Raw genomic sequence first — 19536 nt, 5'->3', positions numbered from 1 at the left:
GCGCAAAAGAGCCCCTTGCGGGCTTGCTGCACACGCCGCTCTGCGGGCACAGTGACGCGCCACGCTATTTATTCTCCCTCCAGGGGTGTCGTGGACACCCCAAGAGGGAGAATAGTTGTCGGTTTGCCGGCTGTCGGGATCCTGACAGCCGGCATATCAAATGCCTCCCCTAAGAAAGTGTATATACACAGTATTCATATCCCCCATCATACATCTCTAGTGCAAAAATACATTACACTGGCCTTAGTGCCTGTTTATTAATAATCTACTTTCTATTTATCTTTTGCTGCCTTTCTAGCTCATTTTAGGTTATCTTTCAGACCTTTGTACCATTTCGCAATTATCTTGGCCAGGCAGCCAGGGACTGCTTCATCTGCAACGGATAACAAAGATGAACTGAATTTGGCATTGCTGGAATTTTAAAACCCTAAATTGAAATACGTCAGTAGTTTAAGACAACCTTATTATGTTACGTACTTTGTTCCTCCCTCTTTCACCCTACTGTAAAACAGTTCTTCGTTCCACAGCTCTGCAGGCTATCTTACAAAGCCATCCGCTTCCCACTTTCCTGAAATATGATCACCATCAATAATGACGAGTCTACTCAGCAAGAGACAGAGAAATTACCTAAGACATCACTGTATTGCCCCAGCACTGAACATAATGAACAGCTAAAGTTAGAGATGACACCATTGCAAGATAACACTATTCTAGGTGAATCAACTGCTGTGACCATAACGTCTGATCAGCCGCCTGTGCGAGATCATATAATCTGGTCCCTGTTTAACACCATGTACATGAATTTCTGCTGCCTGGGACTTATTGCACTTCTCTTCTCAGTCAAGGTGAGAGTGTGAAACCACTTGTGTTTGTTACAAAGTTGAGGGCTACCTTCATGACAACATAGGGCTTAATTCAGCAAATTTGTTAGCAGTTGGACAAAACCATGAGGGTAATTCCAAGTTGATCCAGCAGGATTTTTGTTAGCAATTGGGCAAAACCATGTGCACTGCAGGGGAGTCAGATATAACATGTGCAGAGAGAGTTAGATTTGGGTGGAGTGTGTTCAATCTGCAATCTAATTTGCAGTGTAAAAATAAAGCAGCCAGTATTTACTCTGCACAGAAACAAAATAACCCACCCAAATCTTACTCTCTCTACACATGTTATATCTGCCTCCCCTGCAGTGCACATGGTTTTTCCCAATTGCTATCAAAAATCCTGCTGCGATCAACTTGGAATTACCCCCCATGTGCACTGCAGGGGCGGAGGGGGCAGATATAACATGTGCAGAGAGAGTTAGATTTGGGTGGGGTGTGTTCAAACTGAAATCTAAATTGCAGTGTAAAAATAAAGCAGAGAGTATTTACCCTGCACAGAAACAAAAAAAACCCACCCAAATCTAACTCTCTCTGCAAATGTTATTTCTGCCCCCTCCCCCTGCAGGGCACATGGTTTTGCCCAACTGCTAACAAATTTGCTGCTGCGATCAACTCTGAATTATCCCCATAGTCATACTTAATTAAGTTGGGTCAGATTGGCTGCATTTCTGTCCAGTGGTGATAGTAATCTCAGATGTGAGTGGGCGGCTTTACACTAGACCTATCCACGCATGGAAATATCTGGTTGATCAGTTTGGTCTGTGAGATTGAAACCTGGTTTTATTGGACGGGATGAACAATCTGATCAGCCAATCATCTCTTGTGGTGTTCATGTAGGTCACTGGTTGACCTGAAAATGTACTCATCTTTGCAGTCTGGTAGTCTGTGGCTAAAGTGGTACCATGGATCTTGTTGTTTGTTAATTAAGCCAAACAGCCACATTTGTTCGTGTGTGGCTCTGCTGCTCTCTGATGCACAATAGTCCAAACCAGGGATAAAGAAAGGAAAACAATTATTTCAAAATTCTGTCTGCAGGAAGTTTGAAGATGTCATTCATCTATTTTTATTGTTAATAAGTGACCAAGTTGGAAGGATGAAAGAATAAATAGATCTTAATCATTTGTCTGGGTTTTTTTTTTCTTCAAATTGCTTAAAGACTATGGGGGTTATTCCAAGTTGATCGCAGCAGGAAATTTTTTAGCAGTTGGGCAAAACCATGTGCACTGCAGGTGTTGCAGATATAACATTTGCAGAGAGAGTTAGATATGGGTGGGTTATTTTGTTTCTGTGCAGGGTAAATACTGGCTGCTTTACTTTTACACTGCAATTTAGATTGCAGATTTAATTCACCACACCCAAATCTATCTCTCTCTGCACATGTTATATCTGCCTCCCCTGCACTGCACATGGTTTTGCCCAACTGCTAAAAAATTTCCTGCTGCGATCAACTTGGAATTACCCCCCATGGCCGGGATGTACCAAACCCTAAAATGTGATAAAACCCCCCTGAAAATGCGGTATTTGGGTTTTTCTCTTACGTCCTAGAGGATGCTGGGGTCCACATTAGTATCATGGGGGTATAGATGGGTCCACCAGGAGCCATTGGCACTTTAAGAGTTTGAGAGTGTGGGCTGGCTCCTCCCCCTATGCCCCTCCCACCAGACTCAGTTTAGAAAATGTGCCTGGAGGAGCCGGTCACAGCTAGGGGAGCTCTACAGAGCTTTTCTAGTAAAAGTTATTTTTAGAGTTTTTTATTTTACAGGAGGCTATTGGCAATAGCCTGCCTGCAGCGAGGGACTAAGGGGAGGAGCAATGTCCGCCCTGCGGGGTCTGAGCCACTGTCTCTGCTGACTGGACACTGAGCTCCAGAGGGGTCTGATCGTTCTCCGCCACAGGGGACCGCTCGCCCCAGCAGCATGCCGCCAACCCCTTACAGAGCTGAAGAAGTGGTGAGTGAGTCACCGACCCCCCTAGCAAGTGGGGGGCTGGTGTGAAGATGGCGGCAACGGGGAGGGAGAGCAGTATTAACTGCGCTCCTGTGAAGGTTCAGAGGTACATGGTGCGGTGCTGTGAGGGGCGCCCTGGGCCAGCGCTTACCCCCACACTGGTCCACAAGTCTGTCGGGGTCCGCGGATCTCAGCCAGCAAGTTTTACCCCAGGCCAGTATAATCTATGATGAGCGGGAAGACAGCACCATTAAGGGGGCGGAGCTTCTCCTCAGAGCGGACCCAGCAGCGTTCCAGTGCCATTTTCCTGCCTGCACAGTGCTGGATGGAAGAACAGGTCCCTCCACAGCAGCTCCAACTGTCAGTACACGGTACCAGGGGGCTGTAGAAGGGGGGTGGAGGCTGTAAACCGATTGTGTCTCCTATTAAGGGACACAGTCTGCGCTGACAAGAGGTCTCCCTTTGCTGAAAGCGCTGTGTGTGGGTTGGCTCCGATCTCTGTGTCTCTCTTGCCATTCTTGGGGGGGAAGCTCTGTCTGCCCCCACCTGTGTGTGTGTGGAGTGTTTGATGGTCTCCTTTAGCTATGTCCAGGGACACTGTGTCATATGCTGCAGAGGATTTATCCTCCCAGGATGAGCCCATTCCATGTAATCAGGATAGCACTGGTTTAGCACAAATACCTGCAAGGGAACCAGAGTGGTTTTCCTCTATCAAATCTTGGATTTATCAGATTTCTGACAGGGTTGCAAGTAATGAATCTGCAACCCAGGTATTACAGAGCTCTATGGCAGTATGGCCTGGTTCTGGTACCTCAGGACGCCCCGTTATATACCTCCGCTTGTGCATGTCACACAAGACGACACGGATACCGATTCTGACACTACAGATGGTGATGGGGATGTGTTGCGGGGGTCCACATCTCTTGCAAAGGGGGTGCAATTGTTGATAGAGGCTATCAGGGATGTGTTAAATGTTAATGATACCACACCTGAGCAGGTTGAGGAGGCTTTTTTCACTGAAAATAAAAAAGCCTCGTTAACCGTCCCTGCGTCAAAGGAATTGAATGCTATATTTGAAAAAGCATGGGTAAACCCTAAGAAAAAATTCCAGATCCCTAAAAGGGTCCAGGTGGCATTTCCTTTCCCTGAGGAGGATAGGAAAAAATGAGAAAACCCGCCAATTGTTGACGCCTCTGTGTCCAGACTCTCAAAGAAGGTGGTTTTACCTGTTCCAGGATCTACCGCCTTAAAGGAGCCGGCTGATAGGAAAATTGATAACACGCTTAAATCAATGTATACTGCTTCAGGGGCCATATTACGTCCCACTATTGCTACTGCATGGATTGCAAAGGCAATAGTAAAGTGGTCGGCTACCTTACTTGAGGATTTGGATACGATGGATAGGGATGACGTTGCATTGTATTTACGCAACATACATGATTCTGCAGGTTTTATGGTAGAATCCATGAAAGGCCTGGGTTCCATGGCTGCGGGAATATCTTCCATGTCTGTTTCAGCTCATTGGGGATGGTGGCTGCGCCAGTGGTCGGCCAACACGGAATCCAGAAGAAGTGTGGAGTCCCTACCCTATACAGGTCAGGCTCTCTTTGGGGAAGCTCTAGATGCGTGGCTATCTACCGCTACAGCGGGTAAGTCTTTGTTTCTTCCCTCAGCAGCACCTGCTCCCAGAGCTGGATTAAGGCTATGGGGGGCCCGGGGTATTTAAGACAGGGGGGCCCTAAGGTCTAAAATTGCCCAGAAGTACATACCCCCCAGTGTCCCTCCTTAATCTGGCTCTGGGTATGGCGACCTCCACCATAGAAAGATCGGTGCAGCACTCTCCAGTCCGGTATAGAATGAATATCTACTATATATATATCTATATAGATATCGGATTAAGGCGACACTCTGCAGTCTGTTAGCATAGATTAAAACATTCGTCCTTTATTGGGGTCCCCAATAAAGGACGAAATTATTAATCTATGCTAACAGACTGCAGAGTGTCGCCTTAATCCGATATCTACATATGAACCTGCATCAGTTCTAGGAGGGCACCTCAGCAAGCTATCCATGTCTCCCATTGCCCATTGAGAGCCGGGCTATCCTATATATATATATATATATATATATATATATATATATACACACACAAATAAGCCCGCACTCTCCTCTTACTAATAGCAACAGCGGGGTGCATCCAATGGAGGATACATTATATTAATGAGTCCACAAATATAATAACGATCCCTAGATAGGGAGATGCACTCTCCTAAAGTAATCAGTCCAATCCAAATGATTTCATCTTTAATATCCAATGTTAGCTCAGTATGTCAACACGTTTCGATTCTAAGATAGAATCTTTCTCAAGACGAGCATATAAAAGACAATCCAACGTATATATGCATCATTACAGCTAATTCACAGCCCTCAGAGACAATAAATGGTTCAAATGCACTATAAATGTAGTAACTATAGATTCACACAGGTGAGAATAATTTAACACCTACAGGTGTATACACTCCATCAGAGGCAATAATAGGGTCAAATTCACTCTTGATGTAGTAGCTGCGGTTTCACACACATGGGGCAATTTAAGACCTACAGGTGTATACCTTCCAACAATACTTAGTACACCACAATTCGGCTTGCCTACATCAGAGCATCAGGATATATATATACAAAGGTAGTGTACACACTCACGTGTTGCATATAAACTTGCTGGGGTGGCATCCAGATAGATGAGAAAGAAATCCCATTCTAACACAAATCCAAGAAAAAGCAGGAGCACTCACCAGTCTTCAAAGCAATAAAGAGTTTTTAATCAGACCATCAGTGCAAGGATAAGATCAACGTTTCGGTCTATATGTAGACCTTTGTCAAGATAATTATAAACTGAAAGGATTACCTTATATACCCTATATAGATCCACCCACCAATTTATCAAAGCAACACCCCCACACCCCATACAGAGATTATAATGATAATAAACATATCTCACATACATATAAGATGTATAAAAAACAACTATCAAAGCACCAGTCATCACCCTACCTAATTCCAGTCATGACTACAGGCACCGATCGTGTGTGTACCACTGAAAATACATTCAAAATCAAAATACTCCGGCGTGCGTTCCACAGGCGTCCTCACTTCCTGTAGATGGAGCGCATCAGCTGACCGGAAGTCAGGCGCTACCATAGCAACAAAACGCCGAGACCAGATAGCGCTGAATCCGACACAGCCTCATGGTTATTAAGAGCGCAAGTTCCCGCAGAGGTCAAATAGTCCTAGCATTAATTAATATTATCCTAACCACTCATAATATAGATCATAGAATTCAAATAATCAATCCGTCAACCGGAAGTGACACGTTGCTATAGCAACTTTACCGGCATATAAAGAATATATCAAAAGTCAGGACTGGATAGGCAGGGCGATATTAGTATCAGGGGAAGCTACATAGTTATACATGTGTACATATATTAATGCACATGTATACACATAAGCATCCACATGTACACATAGACAACCCGCAGGACTGGATTAGGCACACAATAATACCTATAGGAAAATTCTAAAAGAAAAGAAGTGATCCATATACAAAACACACATATATTCAAATTATTGTAAGAAGAGAAAACGACCATATCTAGGAATACATAAAAAAGAATAATAGTAAACCACAGATGAGCCACCATCACAGGCAAAAAATAAAACAAAAAGTATGTAAAAAATGAAAAAATTAAAAATGGAAAAAAATAAGAATTTACTTACCGATAATTCTATTTCTCATAGTCCGTAGTGGATGCTGGGGACTCCGAAAGGACCATGGGGAATAGCGGCTCCGCAGGAGACTGGGCACAAAAGTAAAAGCTTTAGGACTACCTGGTGTGCACTGGCTCCTCCCCCTATGACCCTCCTCCAAGCCTCAGTTAGGATACTGTGCCCGGACGAGCGTACACAATAAGGAAGGATTTTGAATCCCGGGTAAGACTCATACCAGCCACACCAATCACACTGTACAACCTGTGATCTGAACCCAGTTAACAGCATGATAACAGAGGAGCCTCTGAAAAGATGGCTCACAACAATAATAACCCGATTTTTGTAACAATAACTATGTACAAGTATTGCAGACAATCCACACTTGGGATGGGCGCCCAGCATCCACTACGGACTATGAGAAATAGAATTATCGGTAAGTAAATTCTTATTTTCTCTAACGTCCTAGTGGATGCTGGGGACTCCGAAAGGACCATGGGGATTATACCAAAGCTCCCAAACGGGCGGGAGAGTGAGGATGACTCTGCAGCACCGAATGAGAGAACTCCAGGTCCTCCTCAGCCAGGGTATCAAATTTGTAGAATTTAGCAAACGTATTTGCCCCTGACCAAGTAGCTGCTCGGCAAAGTTGTAAAGCCGAGACCCCTCGGGCAGCCGCCCAAGATGAGCCCACTTTCCGTGTGGAATGGGCTTTTACAGATTTTGGCTGTGGCAGGCCTGCCACAGAATGTGCAAGCTGAATTGTACTACAAATCCAACGAGCAATCGTCTGCTTAGAAGCAGGGGCACCCAGCTTGTTGGGTGCATACAGGATAAACAGCGAGTCAGATTTTCTGACTCCAGCCGTCCTGGAAACATATATTTTCAGGGCCCTGACTACGTCCAGCAACTTGGAGTCCTCCAAGTCCCTAGTAGCCACAGGTACCACAATAGGTTGATTCATGTGAAACGCTGAAACCACCTTAGGGAGAAATTGAGGACGAGTCCTCAATTCCGCCCTATCCGAATGAAATATCAGGTAAGGGCTTTTATAGGATAAAGCCGCCAATTCTGATACGCGCCTGGCTGAAGCCAGGGCCAACAGCATTACCACTTTCCATGTGAGATATTTCAAATCCACTGTGGCAAGTGGTTCAAACCAATGTGATTTTAGGAACCCTAAAACTACATTGAGATCCCAAGGTGCCACTGGAGGCACAAAAGGAGGCTGTATATGCAGTACCCCTTTGACAAACGTCTGAACTTCAGGCACTGAAGCCAGTTCTTTCTGGAAGAAGATCGACAGGGCCGAAATTTGAACCTTAATGGATCCTAATTTTAGGCCCATAGACAATCCTGCTTGCAGGAAATGTAGGAAACGACCCAGTTGAAATTCCTCTGTAGGGGCCTTCCTGGCCTCACACCACGCAACATATTTACGCCAAATACGGTGATAATGTTGCACAGTTACATCCTTCCTGGCTTTGATCAGGGTAGGGATAACTTCATCCGGAATGCCTTTTTCCTTCAGGATCCGGCGTTCAACCGCCATGCCGTCAAACGCAGCCGCGGTAAGTCTTGGAACAGACATGGTCCCTGCTGGAGCAGGTCCTTTCTTAGAGGTAGAGGCCACGGGTCTTCCGTGAGCATCTCTTGAATTTCCGGGTACCAAGTCCTTCTTCGCCAATCCGGAGCCACGAGTATAGTCTTTACACCTCTCCTTCTTATGATTCTCAGTACCTTGGGTATGAGAGGCAGAGGAGGGAACACATATACTGACTGGTACACCCACGGTGTTACCAGAGCGTCCACAGCTATTGCCTGAGGGTCCCTTGACCTGGCGCAATATCTGTCCAGTTTTTTGTTGAGGCGGGACGCCATCATGTCCACCTTTGGTTTTTCCCAACGGTTCACAATCATGTGGAAGACTTCTGGGTGAAGTCCCCACTCCCCCGGGTGAAGATCGTGTCTGCTGAGGAAGTCTGCTTCCCAGTTGTCCACTCCCGGAATGAACACTGCTGACAGTGCTATCACATGATTTTCCGCCCAGCGAAGAATCCTTGCAACTTCCGTCATTGCCCTCCTGCTTCTTGTGCCGCCCTGTCTGTTTACGTGGGCGACTGCCGTGATGTTGTCCGACTGGATCAACACCGGCTGACCCTTGCCTGACTTAGGGCATTGTAAATGGCCCTTAGTTCCAGAATATTTATGTGAAGTGACGTTTCCATGCTTGACCACAAGCCCTGGAAATTTTTGCCCTGTGTGACTGCTCCCCAGCCTCTCAGGCTGGCATCCGTGGTCACCAGGACCCAATCCTGAATGCCGAATCTGCGGCCCTCTAGGAGATGAGCACTCTGTAACCACCACAGGAGAGACACCCTTGTCCTTGGAGACAGGGTTATCCGCTGATGCATTTGAAGATGCGATCCGGACCATTTGTCCAGCAGATCCCACTGAAAAGTTCTTGCGTGGAATCTGCCGAATGGAATCGCTTCGTAAGAAGCCACCATCTTTCCCAGGACCCTTGTGCATTGATGCACTGACACTTGGCCTGGTCTCAGGAGGTTCCTGATTAGGTCGGATAACTCCCTGGCTTTCTCCTCCGGGAGAAACACCTTTTTCTGGACTGTGTCCAGAATCATCCCTAGGAACAGCAGACGTGTCGTCGGAATCAGCTGCGATTTTGGAATATTTAGAATCCACCCGTGCTGTCGTAGTACTACTTGAGATAGTGCCACTCCGACCTCTAACTGTTCTCTGGACCTTGCCCTTATCAGGAGATCGTCCAAGTAAGGGATAATTAAGACGCCTTTTCTTCGAAGAAGAATCATCATTTCGGCCATTACCTTGGTAAAGACCCGGGGTGCCGTGGACAATCCAAACGGCAGCGTCTGAAACTGATAGTGACAGTTCAAACCTGAGGTACCCTTGGTGAGAAGGGCAAATTGGGACATGGAGGTAAGCATCCTTGATGTCCAGAGACACCATATAGTCCCCTTCTTCCAGGTTCGCTATCACTGCTCTGAGTGACTCCATCTTGAACTTGAACCTTTTTATGTAAGTGTTCAAGGATTTCAGATTTAAAATGGGTCTCACCGAGCCGTCCGGCTTCGGTACCACAAACAGCGTGGAATAATACCCCTTTCCCTGTTGTAGGAGGGGTACCTTGATTATCACCTGCTGGGAATACAGCTTGTGAATGGCTTCCAATACCGCCTCCCTGTCGGGGGGAGACGTTGGTAAAGCAGACTTCTGGAACCGGCGAGGGGGAGACGTCTTGAATTCCAATTTGTACCCCTGAGATACTACCTGCAGGATCCAGGGGTCCACTTGCGAGTGAGCCCACTGCGCGCTGAAATTCTTGAGACGGGCCCCCACCGTGCCTGAGTCCGCTTGTAAGGCCCCAGCGTCATGCTGAGGACTTGGCAGAAGCGGGGGAGGGCTTCTGTTCGTGGGAAGAGGCTGTCTGCTGCAGTCTTTTTCCCCTTCCTCTGCCCCGGGGCAGATATGAGTGGCCTTTTGCCCGCTTGCCCTTATGGGGACGAAAGGACTGAGCCTGAAAAGACGGTATCTTTTTCTGCTGAGAGGTGACCTGGGGTAAAAAGGTGGATTTCCCAGCCGTTGCCGTGGCCACCAGGTCCGATAGACCGACCCCAAATAACTCCTCCCCTTTATACGGCAATACTTCCATATGCCGTTTGGAATCCGCATCACCTGACCACTGTCGCGTCCATAACCCTCTTCTGGCAGAAATGGACAGCGCACTTACTCTTGATGCCAGAGTGCAAATATCCCTCTGTGCATCTCGCATATATACAAATGCATCCTTTAAATGCTCTATAGTCAATAATATATTGTCCCTGTCCAGGGTATCAATATTTTCAGTCAGGGAATCCGACCAAGCCACCCCAGCACTGCACATCCAGGCTGAGGCGATTGCTGGTCGCAGTATAATACCAGTATGTGTGTATATACTTTTTAGGATATTTTCCAGCTTCCTATCAGCTGGTTCCTTGAGGGCGGCCGTATCAGGAGACGGTAACGCCACTTGTTTTGATAAGCGTGTGAGCGCCTTATCTACCCTAGGGGGTGTTTCCCAACGCGCCCTAACCTCTGGCGGGAAAGGGTATAATGCCAATAATTTTTTAGAAATTAGCAGTTTTTTATCGGGGGAAACCCACGCTTCATCACACACCTCATTTAATTCATCTGATTCAGGAAAAACTACGGGTAGTTTTTTCACACCCCACATAATACCCTTTTTTGTGGTACTTGTAGTATCAGAAATGTTCAAAACCTCCTTCATTGCCGTGATCATGTAACGTGTGGCCCTACTGGAAAATACGTTTGTTTCCTCACCGTCGACACTGGAGTCAGTGTCCGTGTCAGTGTCTGTATCGACCTGAGGTAACGGGCGTTTTAGAGCCCCTGACGGTGTTTGAGACGCCTGTACAGGTATTAACTGATTTGCCGGCTGTCTCATGTCGTCAACAGTCTTTTGTAAAGTGCTGACACTATCACGTAATTCTTTCCATAAGACCATCCAGTCAGGTGTCGACTCCCTAGGGGGTGACATCACTAACACAGGCAATTGCTCCGCCTCCACACCATTTTCCTCCTCATACATGTCGACACAACGTACCAACACACAGCACACACACAGGGAATGCTCTGATAGAGGACAGGACCCCACTAGCCCTTTGGGGAGACAGAGGGAGAGTTTGCCAGCACACACCAGAGCGCTATATATATATATATATATAGGGATAACCTTATATAAGTGTTTTTCCCTGATATAGCTGCTGTATATATTTATCTGCCAATTAGTGCCCCCCCCCTCTCTTGTTTTACCCTGTTTCTGTAGTTCAGGACTGCAGGGGAGAGTCAGGGAGCCTTCCTCCAACGGAGCTGTGAGGAAAAAATGGCGCCAGTGTGCTGAGGAGATAGGCTCCGCCCCCTTCTCGGCGGCCTTTCTCCCGCTTTTTTATGGAAAAATTGGCAGGGGTTAAATGCATCCATATAGCCCAGGAGCTATATGTGATGTATTTTTTGCCAAAAAAGGTGTTTTTATTGCGTCTCAGGGCGCCCCCCCCCAGCGCCCTGCACCCTCAGTGACCGGAGTGTGAAGTGTGCTGAGAGCAATGGCGCACAGCTGCGGTGCTGTGCGCTACCTTATTGAAGACAGGACGTCTTCTGCCGCCGATTTTTCCGGACCTCTTCTGCTCTTCTGGCTCTGTAAGGGGGACGGCGGCGCGGCTCTGGGACCCATCCATGGCTGGGCCTGTGATCGTCCCTCTGGAGCTAATGTCCAGTAGCCTAAGAAGCCCAATCCACTCTGCACGCAGGTGAGTTCGCTTCTTCTCCCCTTAGTCCCTCGATGCAGTGAGCCTGTTGCCAGCAGGTCTCACTGAAAATAAAAAACCTAAAACTAAACTTTTTTCTAAGCAGCTCAGGAGAGCCGCCTAGACTGCACCCTTCTCGTTCGGGCACAAAAATCTAACTGAGGCTTGGAGGAGGGTCATAGGGGGAGGAGCCAGTGCACACCAGGTAGTCCTAAAGCTTTTACTTTTGTGCCCAGTCTCCTGCGGAGCCGCTATTCCCCATGGTCCTTTCGGAGTCCCCAGCATCCACTAGGACGTTAGAGAAATATATTATATTGGAGTAAGAGTCATAGTTCATTCTAGAAAAATGCCGTAATGAATACCATCATTGAAGCCACGAGGTCTTATGGTGTCTAGGCGATGTATCCAGGCCGCCTCACGTTTCAGCAAGAGCTTTGCCCGATCTCCACCCCTTCTCAGTGGTGCTACTCTGTCAATCACCATATATATATATATATATATATATATATATATATATATATATATATCTCATATTACCAAGAATAAAATAAATAAAAATATAGCCAGCCTTACATATTTGGTTATGCAGTGCTGTACAGCTGGAGATCGAGAGCTGGCTTCTCTCGTTCTCTCCTCCAAGGAAGCAAACTCGGTCACAGCTACAGCCTCCGGGGCTCCACGCATGCTCTGAATCCCTCCTCCTTCTTCAGTGCAGCCTGCGGCGCGCTAATGACTGAGCCGCAGGCTTGCTGAGCAGGACAGCAATTGGACAGCTGAGCCGTCGCTCAGCTGCCTTGACTACAGCTCTTAGAGCACTCTTAGTCCGGGCTGCTGAGCGACGGCTCAGCTGTCCAATTGCTGTCCTGCTCAGCAAGCCTCCTGCTCAGTCATTAGCATGCCGCACTGAAGTAGGAGGAAGGACAGGGCAGAGGGGCCAGGGAGCCAGGACTAGTGAGGGCAGCACCGCAGATCGGATTAAAGAGAGATCTGATCTGCGTCAGGTGGCGGGGCGCCCTTTTAGATTGGGGGACCCGGGGTACTTACCCCCAGGACACCCCCCTTAATCCGGCTCTGCCTGCTCCGAAGAAATCTTTCTCTTCATCTGCAACGCAGTCCTTTCGGCCTAACAAGCCTAGAAAGGCCAGAGCTTCCAATACCTTCTTTAGGGGAGGTCGGGTTAAGTCCAAGAAACCTGCCGCTGCAGGTTCCCAGGAACATAAGCCTGTTTCGGGTATGCCAAAGTCCTCCGCATGACGGTGGACTGCACGCCCCGGTGGTGGGGCCAGTGGGAGCAAGACCCAGACACTTCAGTCAGGTCTGGGTATCGTCCAGCCTTGATCACTGGGTGGTAGATGTTGTGTCTCAGGGATACAGGCTAGAATTTCAAAGTCTCCCTCCTCATCGCTTTTTCAAGTCAGGCTTGCCAACTCTGTTGGAGGACAGCACTGTACTACAAGGCGCTGTCCAAAAGCTGGTAGAGGCACAGGTCATTGTGCCAGTACCACCTCACATGCTGAACAATGGTTACTATTCGAACCTTTTCGTGGTACCAAAACCGGATGGTTCGGTCAGGCCCATTCTGAACCTTAAATCATTGAACCCCTTTCTAAAGGAGTTCAAGTTCAAGATGGAGTCTCTCAGGGTGGTGATATCAGGTCTGGAAGAAGGGGACTTCCTGGATATCAAGGATGCGTACCTCCACATTCCGATCTGGCTGCCGCATCAGGCTGATCTCCGCTTCGCATTGCTGAACTGTCATTTCCAGTTCCAGGCAGTGCCATTCGGCCTCTCCACAACACCGAGGGTGTTTACCAAGGTGATGGCTGAAATTATGATTCTCCTCCGCAAGCAGGGTGGAAACATCATTCCATATCTGGACGACCTGCTGATAAAGGCATCGTCCAAGGAGAGGCTGCGGCAATCCTTTGTCCTCACAACGCGACTGCTCTAGAGTCACGGTTGGATTCTGAACCTTCCAAAGTCACATTTGGAACCAACCCAGAGGTTGTCATTTCTGGGAATAATCCTGGATAAGGAAATGCAGAGGGTGTTTCTTCCACAGGAAAAGGCGTTGGTGATGCAAGCCATGGTCAGGGATGTCCTCGGGTGTCAGTTCATCAATGCATTCGCCTATTAGGAAAAATGGTGGTCTCTTACGAGGCTCTCCGGTATAGGAGGTTCCACGCTCAGACCTTCCAACTGGATCTTCTGGACAAGTGGTCGGGATCTCACCTCCACATGCACCAGAGAATTCGTCTGTGGCTAAAGGCCATGATTTCATTCCTCTGGTGGCTCCAATTGTCTTACCTTCTGGAGGAACGCAGGTTCGGGATTCAGGGCTGGGTCCTTCTAACCACGGATGCAAGCCTTCGGGGCTGGGGAGCAGTCACTCAAGGAGTAACCTTCCAAGGACGATGGTCAAGCCTGGAAGCCGGCCTGCCCATCAACATCCTGGAACTAAGAGCCGTCTACAATGGTATTCTTCAGGCGGCCCCTCTTCTGAGATATCGGGCCATTCAAGTGCAGTCAGACAACTTAACAACAGTGGCTTACATAAACCAACAAGGCGGAATGAAGAGCAGAGCAGCAATGCCAGAGGTGACAAGAATACTCCTCTGGACAGAAAAACACGCGTTAGCGCTGTCATCCATCTTCATTCCGGGAGTAGACAACTGGGAAGCAGACTTCCTCAGCAGACACGATCTCCATCCAGGAGAGTGGGGACTCCATCTGGAAGTGTTCAAGGAAATAACAGATCTTTGGGGTTTATCCAAATAGACATGATGGCCTCTCATCTCAACAAGAAGCTTTGACGTTATTGTTCCTGGTCAAGGGACCCATAGGCAGTGGCAGTGGACGCCCGGGTGTCTCCGTGGGTGTTCCAGTCAGTGTACGTGTTTCCACCACTCCCACTCATCCCAAGAATCCTAAAGCTCATAAGGAGAACAAGGGTTCAAGCGATCCTCATTGCCCCAGACTGGCCAAGAAGGGCTTGGTACACGGACCTTCTGAATCTACTGCAAGAAGAGCTGAGGCCTCTTCCACTTTGGGAGGACCTGCTGCAGCAGGGGCCTTCGCCTATCAAGACTTACCGTGGCTACGTTTGACGGAAGTTGAGCACCTGATTCTTGCTCGGAAGGGCATTCCGAAGAAGGTTATTCCTACCCTCATACAGGCTAGGAAAGGGGTAACGTCTAAACATTACCATGGTATTTGGAAGAAATATGTCTCTTGGTGTGAGTCCAAGAAGTTTCCTATGGTGGAGTTTCAACTGGGACGTTTCCTCCTCTTCCTGCAAGCAGGAGTGGATATGGGCCTGAGTTTGCATTCTGTGAAGGTCCAGATTTCAGCCCTATCCATTTTATTTCAGAAACAATTGGCTGCCCTCCCCCGAGGTTCAGACTTTTTTGAAGGAGGTTCTGCATATCCAACTTCCCTTTGTACCGCCTACGTCGCCGTGGGACCATAACGTGGTGTTGCAGTTCCTCCAGTCGGATTGGTTTGAACCTCTACAGGAGGTAGGGGTCAAATTTCTTACATGGAAGGCAGTCATTTTGTTGGCCTTGGCTTCTGCTAGACGTGTGTCCGAGCTGGGGGCTTTATCCTGTAAAAGCCCTTACTTGATCTTCCACGAAGATAGAGCTGAGCTCCGGACTTGTCAGCAGTTTCTTCCGAAAGTTGTGTCAGCATTTCATATCAACCAAATTATTGTGGTGCCAGTGGCTACTGACTCCTCAATTACATCAAAGTCCTTGGATGTCGTAAGGGCTCTGAAGATATATGTGAAGAGAACTTCGGACTCTGTTTGACCTCTATGACCCTAAGAAAATTGGGTGTCCTGCTTCTAAGCAGACTATTTCTTGCTAGATTAGGTTCACTATCCAGCACGCTTAATCTACGGCAGGGCTGCCATGTCCAAAATCTGTTAAGGCCCACTCTACTCGTTAGGTGGGGTCTTCCTGGGCGGCTGCCCGGGGTGTCTTGGCAGTGCAACTTTGCCGAGCTGCAACTTGGTCTGGGTTGAACACGTTTGCAAAGTTTTGCAAGTTTGATACTTTGGCCTCTGATGATCTGAAGTTCAGTCAATCAGTTCTGCAGGAGCCTCAGCGTTCTCCCTCCCGTTCCGGGAGCTTTGGTACATCCCCATGGTACTAATGTGGACCCCAGCATACTCTAGGACGTAAGAGAAAATAGGATTTTGGTTACCACCGGTAAATCCTTTTCTCATAGTCCGTAGAGGATGCTGGGCGCCCGCCCAGTGCTTCGTTCTCCTGCAAATGTTATTTGGTTCAGTACCACTTCGTTTTAGTTGAGTACTGCATTGTTACTTGGTAAGTAATGTTTCAGCAGTTGCTGAGTAGTTCAAGCTAGTTGACTTGATGTGCCTTGTATGTGTGAGCTGGTATGAATCTCACCACTATCTGTGTATAATCCTCCTCTCGAAGTATATCATCTCCTCGGGCACAGTTTCTAGACTGAGTCTGGTGGGAGGGGCATAGGGGGAGGAGCCAGCCCACACTCTCAAATTCTTAAAGTGCCAATGGCTTCTGGTGGACCCGTCTATACCCCCATGGTACTAATGTGGACCCTAGCATCCTCTACGGACTACGAGAAAAGGATTTACCGGTAGGTAACCAAAATCCTATTTTTATCGCATTTCCCATATGTACCAAGCTCCAGAATGCAATGCATTCCGGAGCTTGAACCCGGTGTGTAACACCATCTTTGAATGGTGTCATCTAATACAAGGCTATGGGCTTCTTTACTCTGACCTGAAAGGAACCCAATCGGATCCCTCCCAGCATCCCCCATGACTCGCGGCCATCTGTGCATGCGCAGAAGGGTTCCGGGGTCTTAAGGATAGCTCTCATTGGGAGGGCTGTTCTTTGCGAATTCCTTGGTACATACCAGTGTTATTTACACCAGTATATACCCAATAAGTGGCGGGATGTACTGCATTGCGGATGCAATGCTTAGTACATCCCACCCTATGAAATCACAGTTTCCAGGGACACTTTTCTGCCTAGGCCATACATCTACGCAGATCACATGCAATGCAAATAGAATTACAGTCCTTGGGCGGGGTGTAATACCACCCAAGTTCGGCAGCTATGTGGGATGCCGCCCGAGCTCGGACATTTTTTTAAAGGGGCTATCACTTATAAGGCAAAAACATGCTTTGTAAGTGATTGCTCCTTTAAAAAACGTCCGAGTTCAGCCGGCATCCCGCATGGTCACCAACCACGGGCGGCATTACATCCTGCCCCCTATGTCATATTTACTGAATTTTATTAGAATGTAATAGATATGGATTTAGAAATGAATTGGTAATATGACTAGATTACAAGAATAGCAAGCATTGGCATATTTATAATAGGTGCAGGGTGACCCACACCTCTCATCTTGCACCCATATAATTATACTTACCCCTCCGGTGTACCATGGCAGCCGGCGCTGCAGACAGACGTCACCAGGAAAAGGCAGCAGTGACCATTTTACCAGTGATTTGCGCATGCACAATAGAGATCTATGGTGCGGCCCCTGACAGAGAGGTGGGGGCTCGCAAAGAGCCTGCACATGGGCCCACTCTCTTAATCTAGCCCCTTAAAATGACGGTCAGTGGAAACTCATCCATTATTTCCAATTTCAAAGAGTCATTTTGTGACTCTGGAAATCAGGATCCATCGATAGCTAGATATGTAGATTCCAAATATTAATTTTGCTCATTATGGGGCTGATATGGAGATGAATACAATTTGGCTAAAACTGCTAGTGCATTTTGTGCATAGCACTAAACAGGGTTATTCAGGTTTGTTAGCAAAACCAAAAAAGTTAAGGTGTGTACTCACGGAGCGATAATCTAAGCAATCTGACTAGATTGCTTAGATTTTAAGCATGATCTCTCCGTGTATACCTCCCACAGCGATAGCGATGCGCGGCCTCGCGCGTCGCTATCGCTGGCGCTAGATGTGCCTGCATGCAAGATGCATCCAAAAGCAGGCATATTGACATGTCATGTGCACATGTAATCGCTAAAATCTATATGCAAAAGCCCCATTATCGCCCAGCCATTCCCTTTTAGCCACATCTGGAGATGCACCGAAGTTGCACATGATTCTGCATCAAAGCTGCCCGTGCGTGGCTCTGGAACATGCACAGTGTGAGAACATATAAGATAAATCTGCAAAACTGCGGTGACTTGGCCGCTATGGCATTGCTTTATTTCTAATCTTTAGTTCTTTTTATCAGAAATATAATACAAATTATATTTTTTCCTGTATAAAGTGAGGGTTGTGCAATAGAAACAAAGGTATTGTAGTTACTGGTGGAAGACAAAAATGTGCAGAGACATTTCTCCATACTGGATCATTTCATTCACTCATCCATACATTTTATGACTTCCATAGTGTGGCAATGGCGGCGTGTCGATATGCAGCTGCTGCAGTGCTTGTGTCCAGGGGAGAGCATGGACTGTTGCTTTACCTGCCGCTGCTGGTTGCTGATCCAGTGGCCGCGGGAGGAATCCGGTATACACGGTGGGATCTTCTGGCGCTGGCGGGTGCTGGCGTCCCCGTGGAGGCTGCTGGCGGGATGTTCAGTACCGTGTCTCCGTCCCCGGCTCTTGCTGTGCCCCGGATGGTGTCCCCGGCTGGCGCTGCTGGGGTTGTCTGGGCAGCGCTTCCGGCATCTCCAGCTCCGGCTGCGTCCCCGGTTCCTGCTGCAGTGCCCCCGGACGACGTTGCTGAGGTCAGGAGGGCAACGCTTCCGGCGTCTCCGGCCCTGGTGTCTGGTGCGGGGCTCCATGGTGTGGATGCTGGTGCACCTGGGGCTCCTGCAGAGGAGGGCATAAGGGGGGAGAGTCCTTACCCCGGAAAGCAGGGGGGAGCTGTGGAGACGCTGAGGGGAGCATCGGTGGGTGCTCCACCTGAGGCCGCTGGCGGCACTACAGGGGAGAAATTCCATCACCACAGTTGGCAGGGAAGAAATCATTGGAGCCGTGGTGGGTCCAGGCCTTGGGAAAGGCAGAGCTGGCAGCATCACCTACCGCTTAGTCGGCACCCCCTGAGGAATCAGAAGAGGGGTAAGAGAGCTGGTCTCCTTTGCCTAGTATATTTTTAGCAAATGTGAGATCTCTTACCAACAAGCTGGACGAGGTTAGGCTGAAAATTGCCTGCAACAGGACATTAGCTAACAGTTCCTTGTTGATATTTACGAAGATTTGGTTAGGGGTCAGTGATCCGGATTGTCCCTTTGAATTGCCTGATAGGACTTTGTTTAGATTCGATAGGACTTCTGAGTCTAGAAAGAAAAAAGGCGGTGGTCTCTGCATATATATCCACGATCGATGGGTTTCCAACGCGGATCTGATTGAGACCTTTTGTTCTGCTGATTTGGAACTCATGCCTATGAGGTGTAGACCATTTTATTTGCCCCGGGAATTTTTGGTGGTTTTTGTAGCCGCAGTTTATATCCCCCCCGCAAGCGAATATTGCTTGGCATTAGATATCTTGCTCATTTCTTTTTCCAAACAGATGACCCTACACTCGGACTATGAATTTATTGTTGCCGGTGATTTTAATCAGGCGAATTTAAGATCTGTGTTTC

At 47.9% G+C, this 19536-nt stretch overlaps 1 protein-coding gene across 1 annotated transcript in view; it reads left to right on the top strand.

The window, feature by feature from the left end:
* The first annotated feature begins 487 nt into the window (after nt 1-487).
* Nucleotides 488-19536, top strand: part of LOC134968844 (interferon-induced transmembrane protein 1-like) — a 35260-nt gene continuing 16211 nt past the window's right edge. Inside the window, exon 1 of the mRNA XM_063944356.1 lies at nt 488-845. Coding sequence (XP_063800426.1) covers nt 576-845 — 270 coding nt within the window. The 5' untranslated portion in view covers nt 488-575. The remainder of the gene's footprint in view (nt 846-19536) is intronic.

This window comes from Pseudophryne corroboree, chromosome 11 (assembly GCF_028390025.1).
Source record: "Pseudophryne corroboree isolate aPseCor3 chromosome 11, aPseCor3.hap2, whole genome shotgun sequence".
NCBI lineage: Eukaryota > Metazoa > Chordata > Amphibia > Anura > Myobatrachidae > Pseudophryne > Pseudophryne corroboree.
This window is presented reverse-complemented; position numbering and strand designations above follow the sequence as displayed.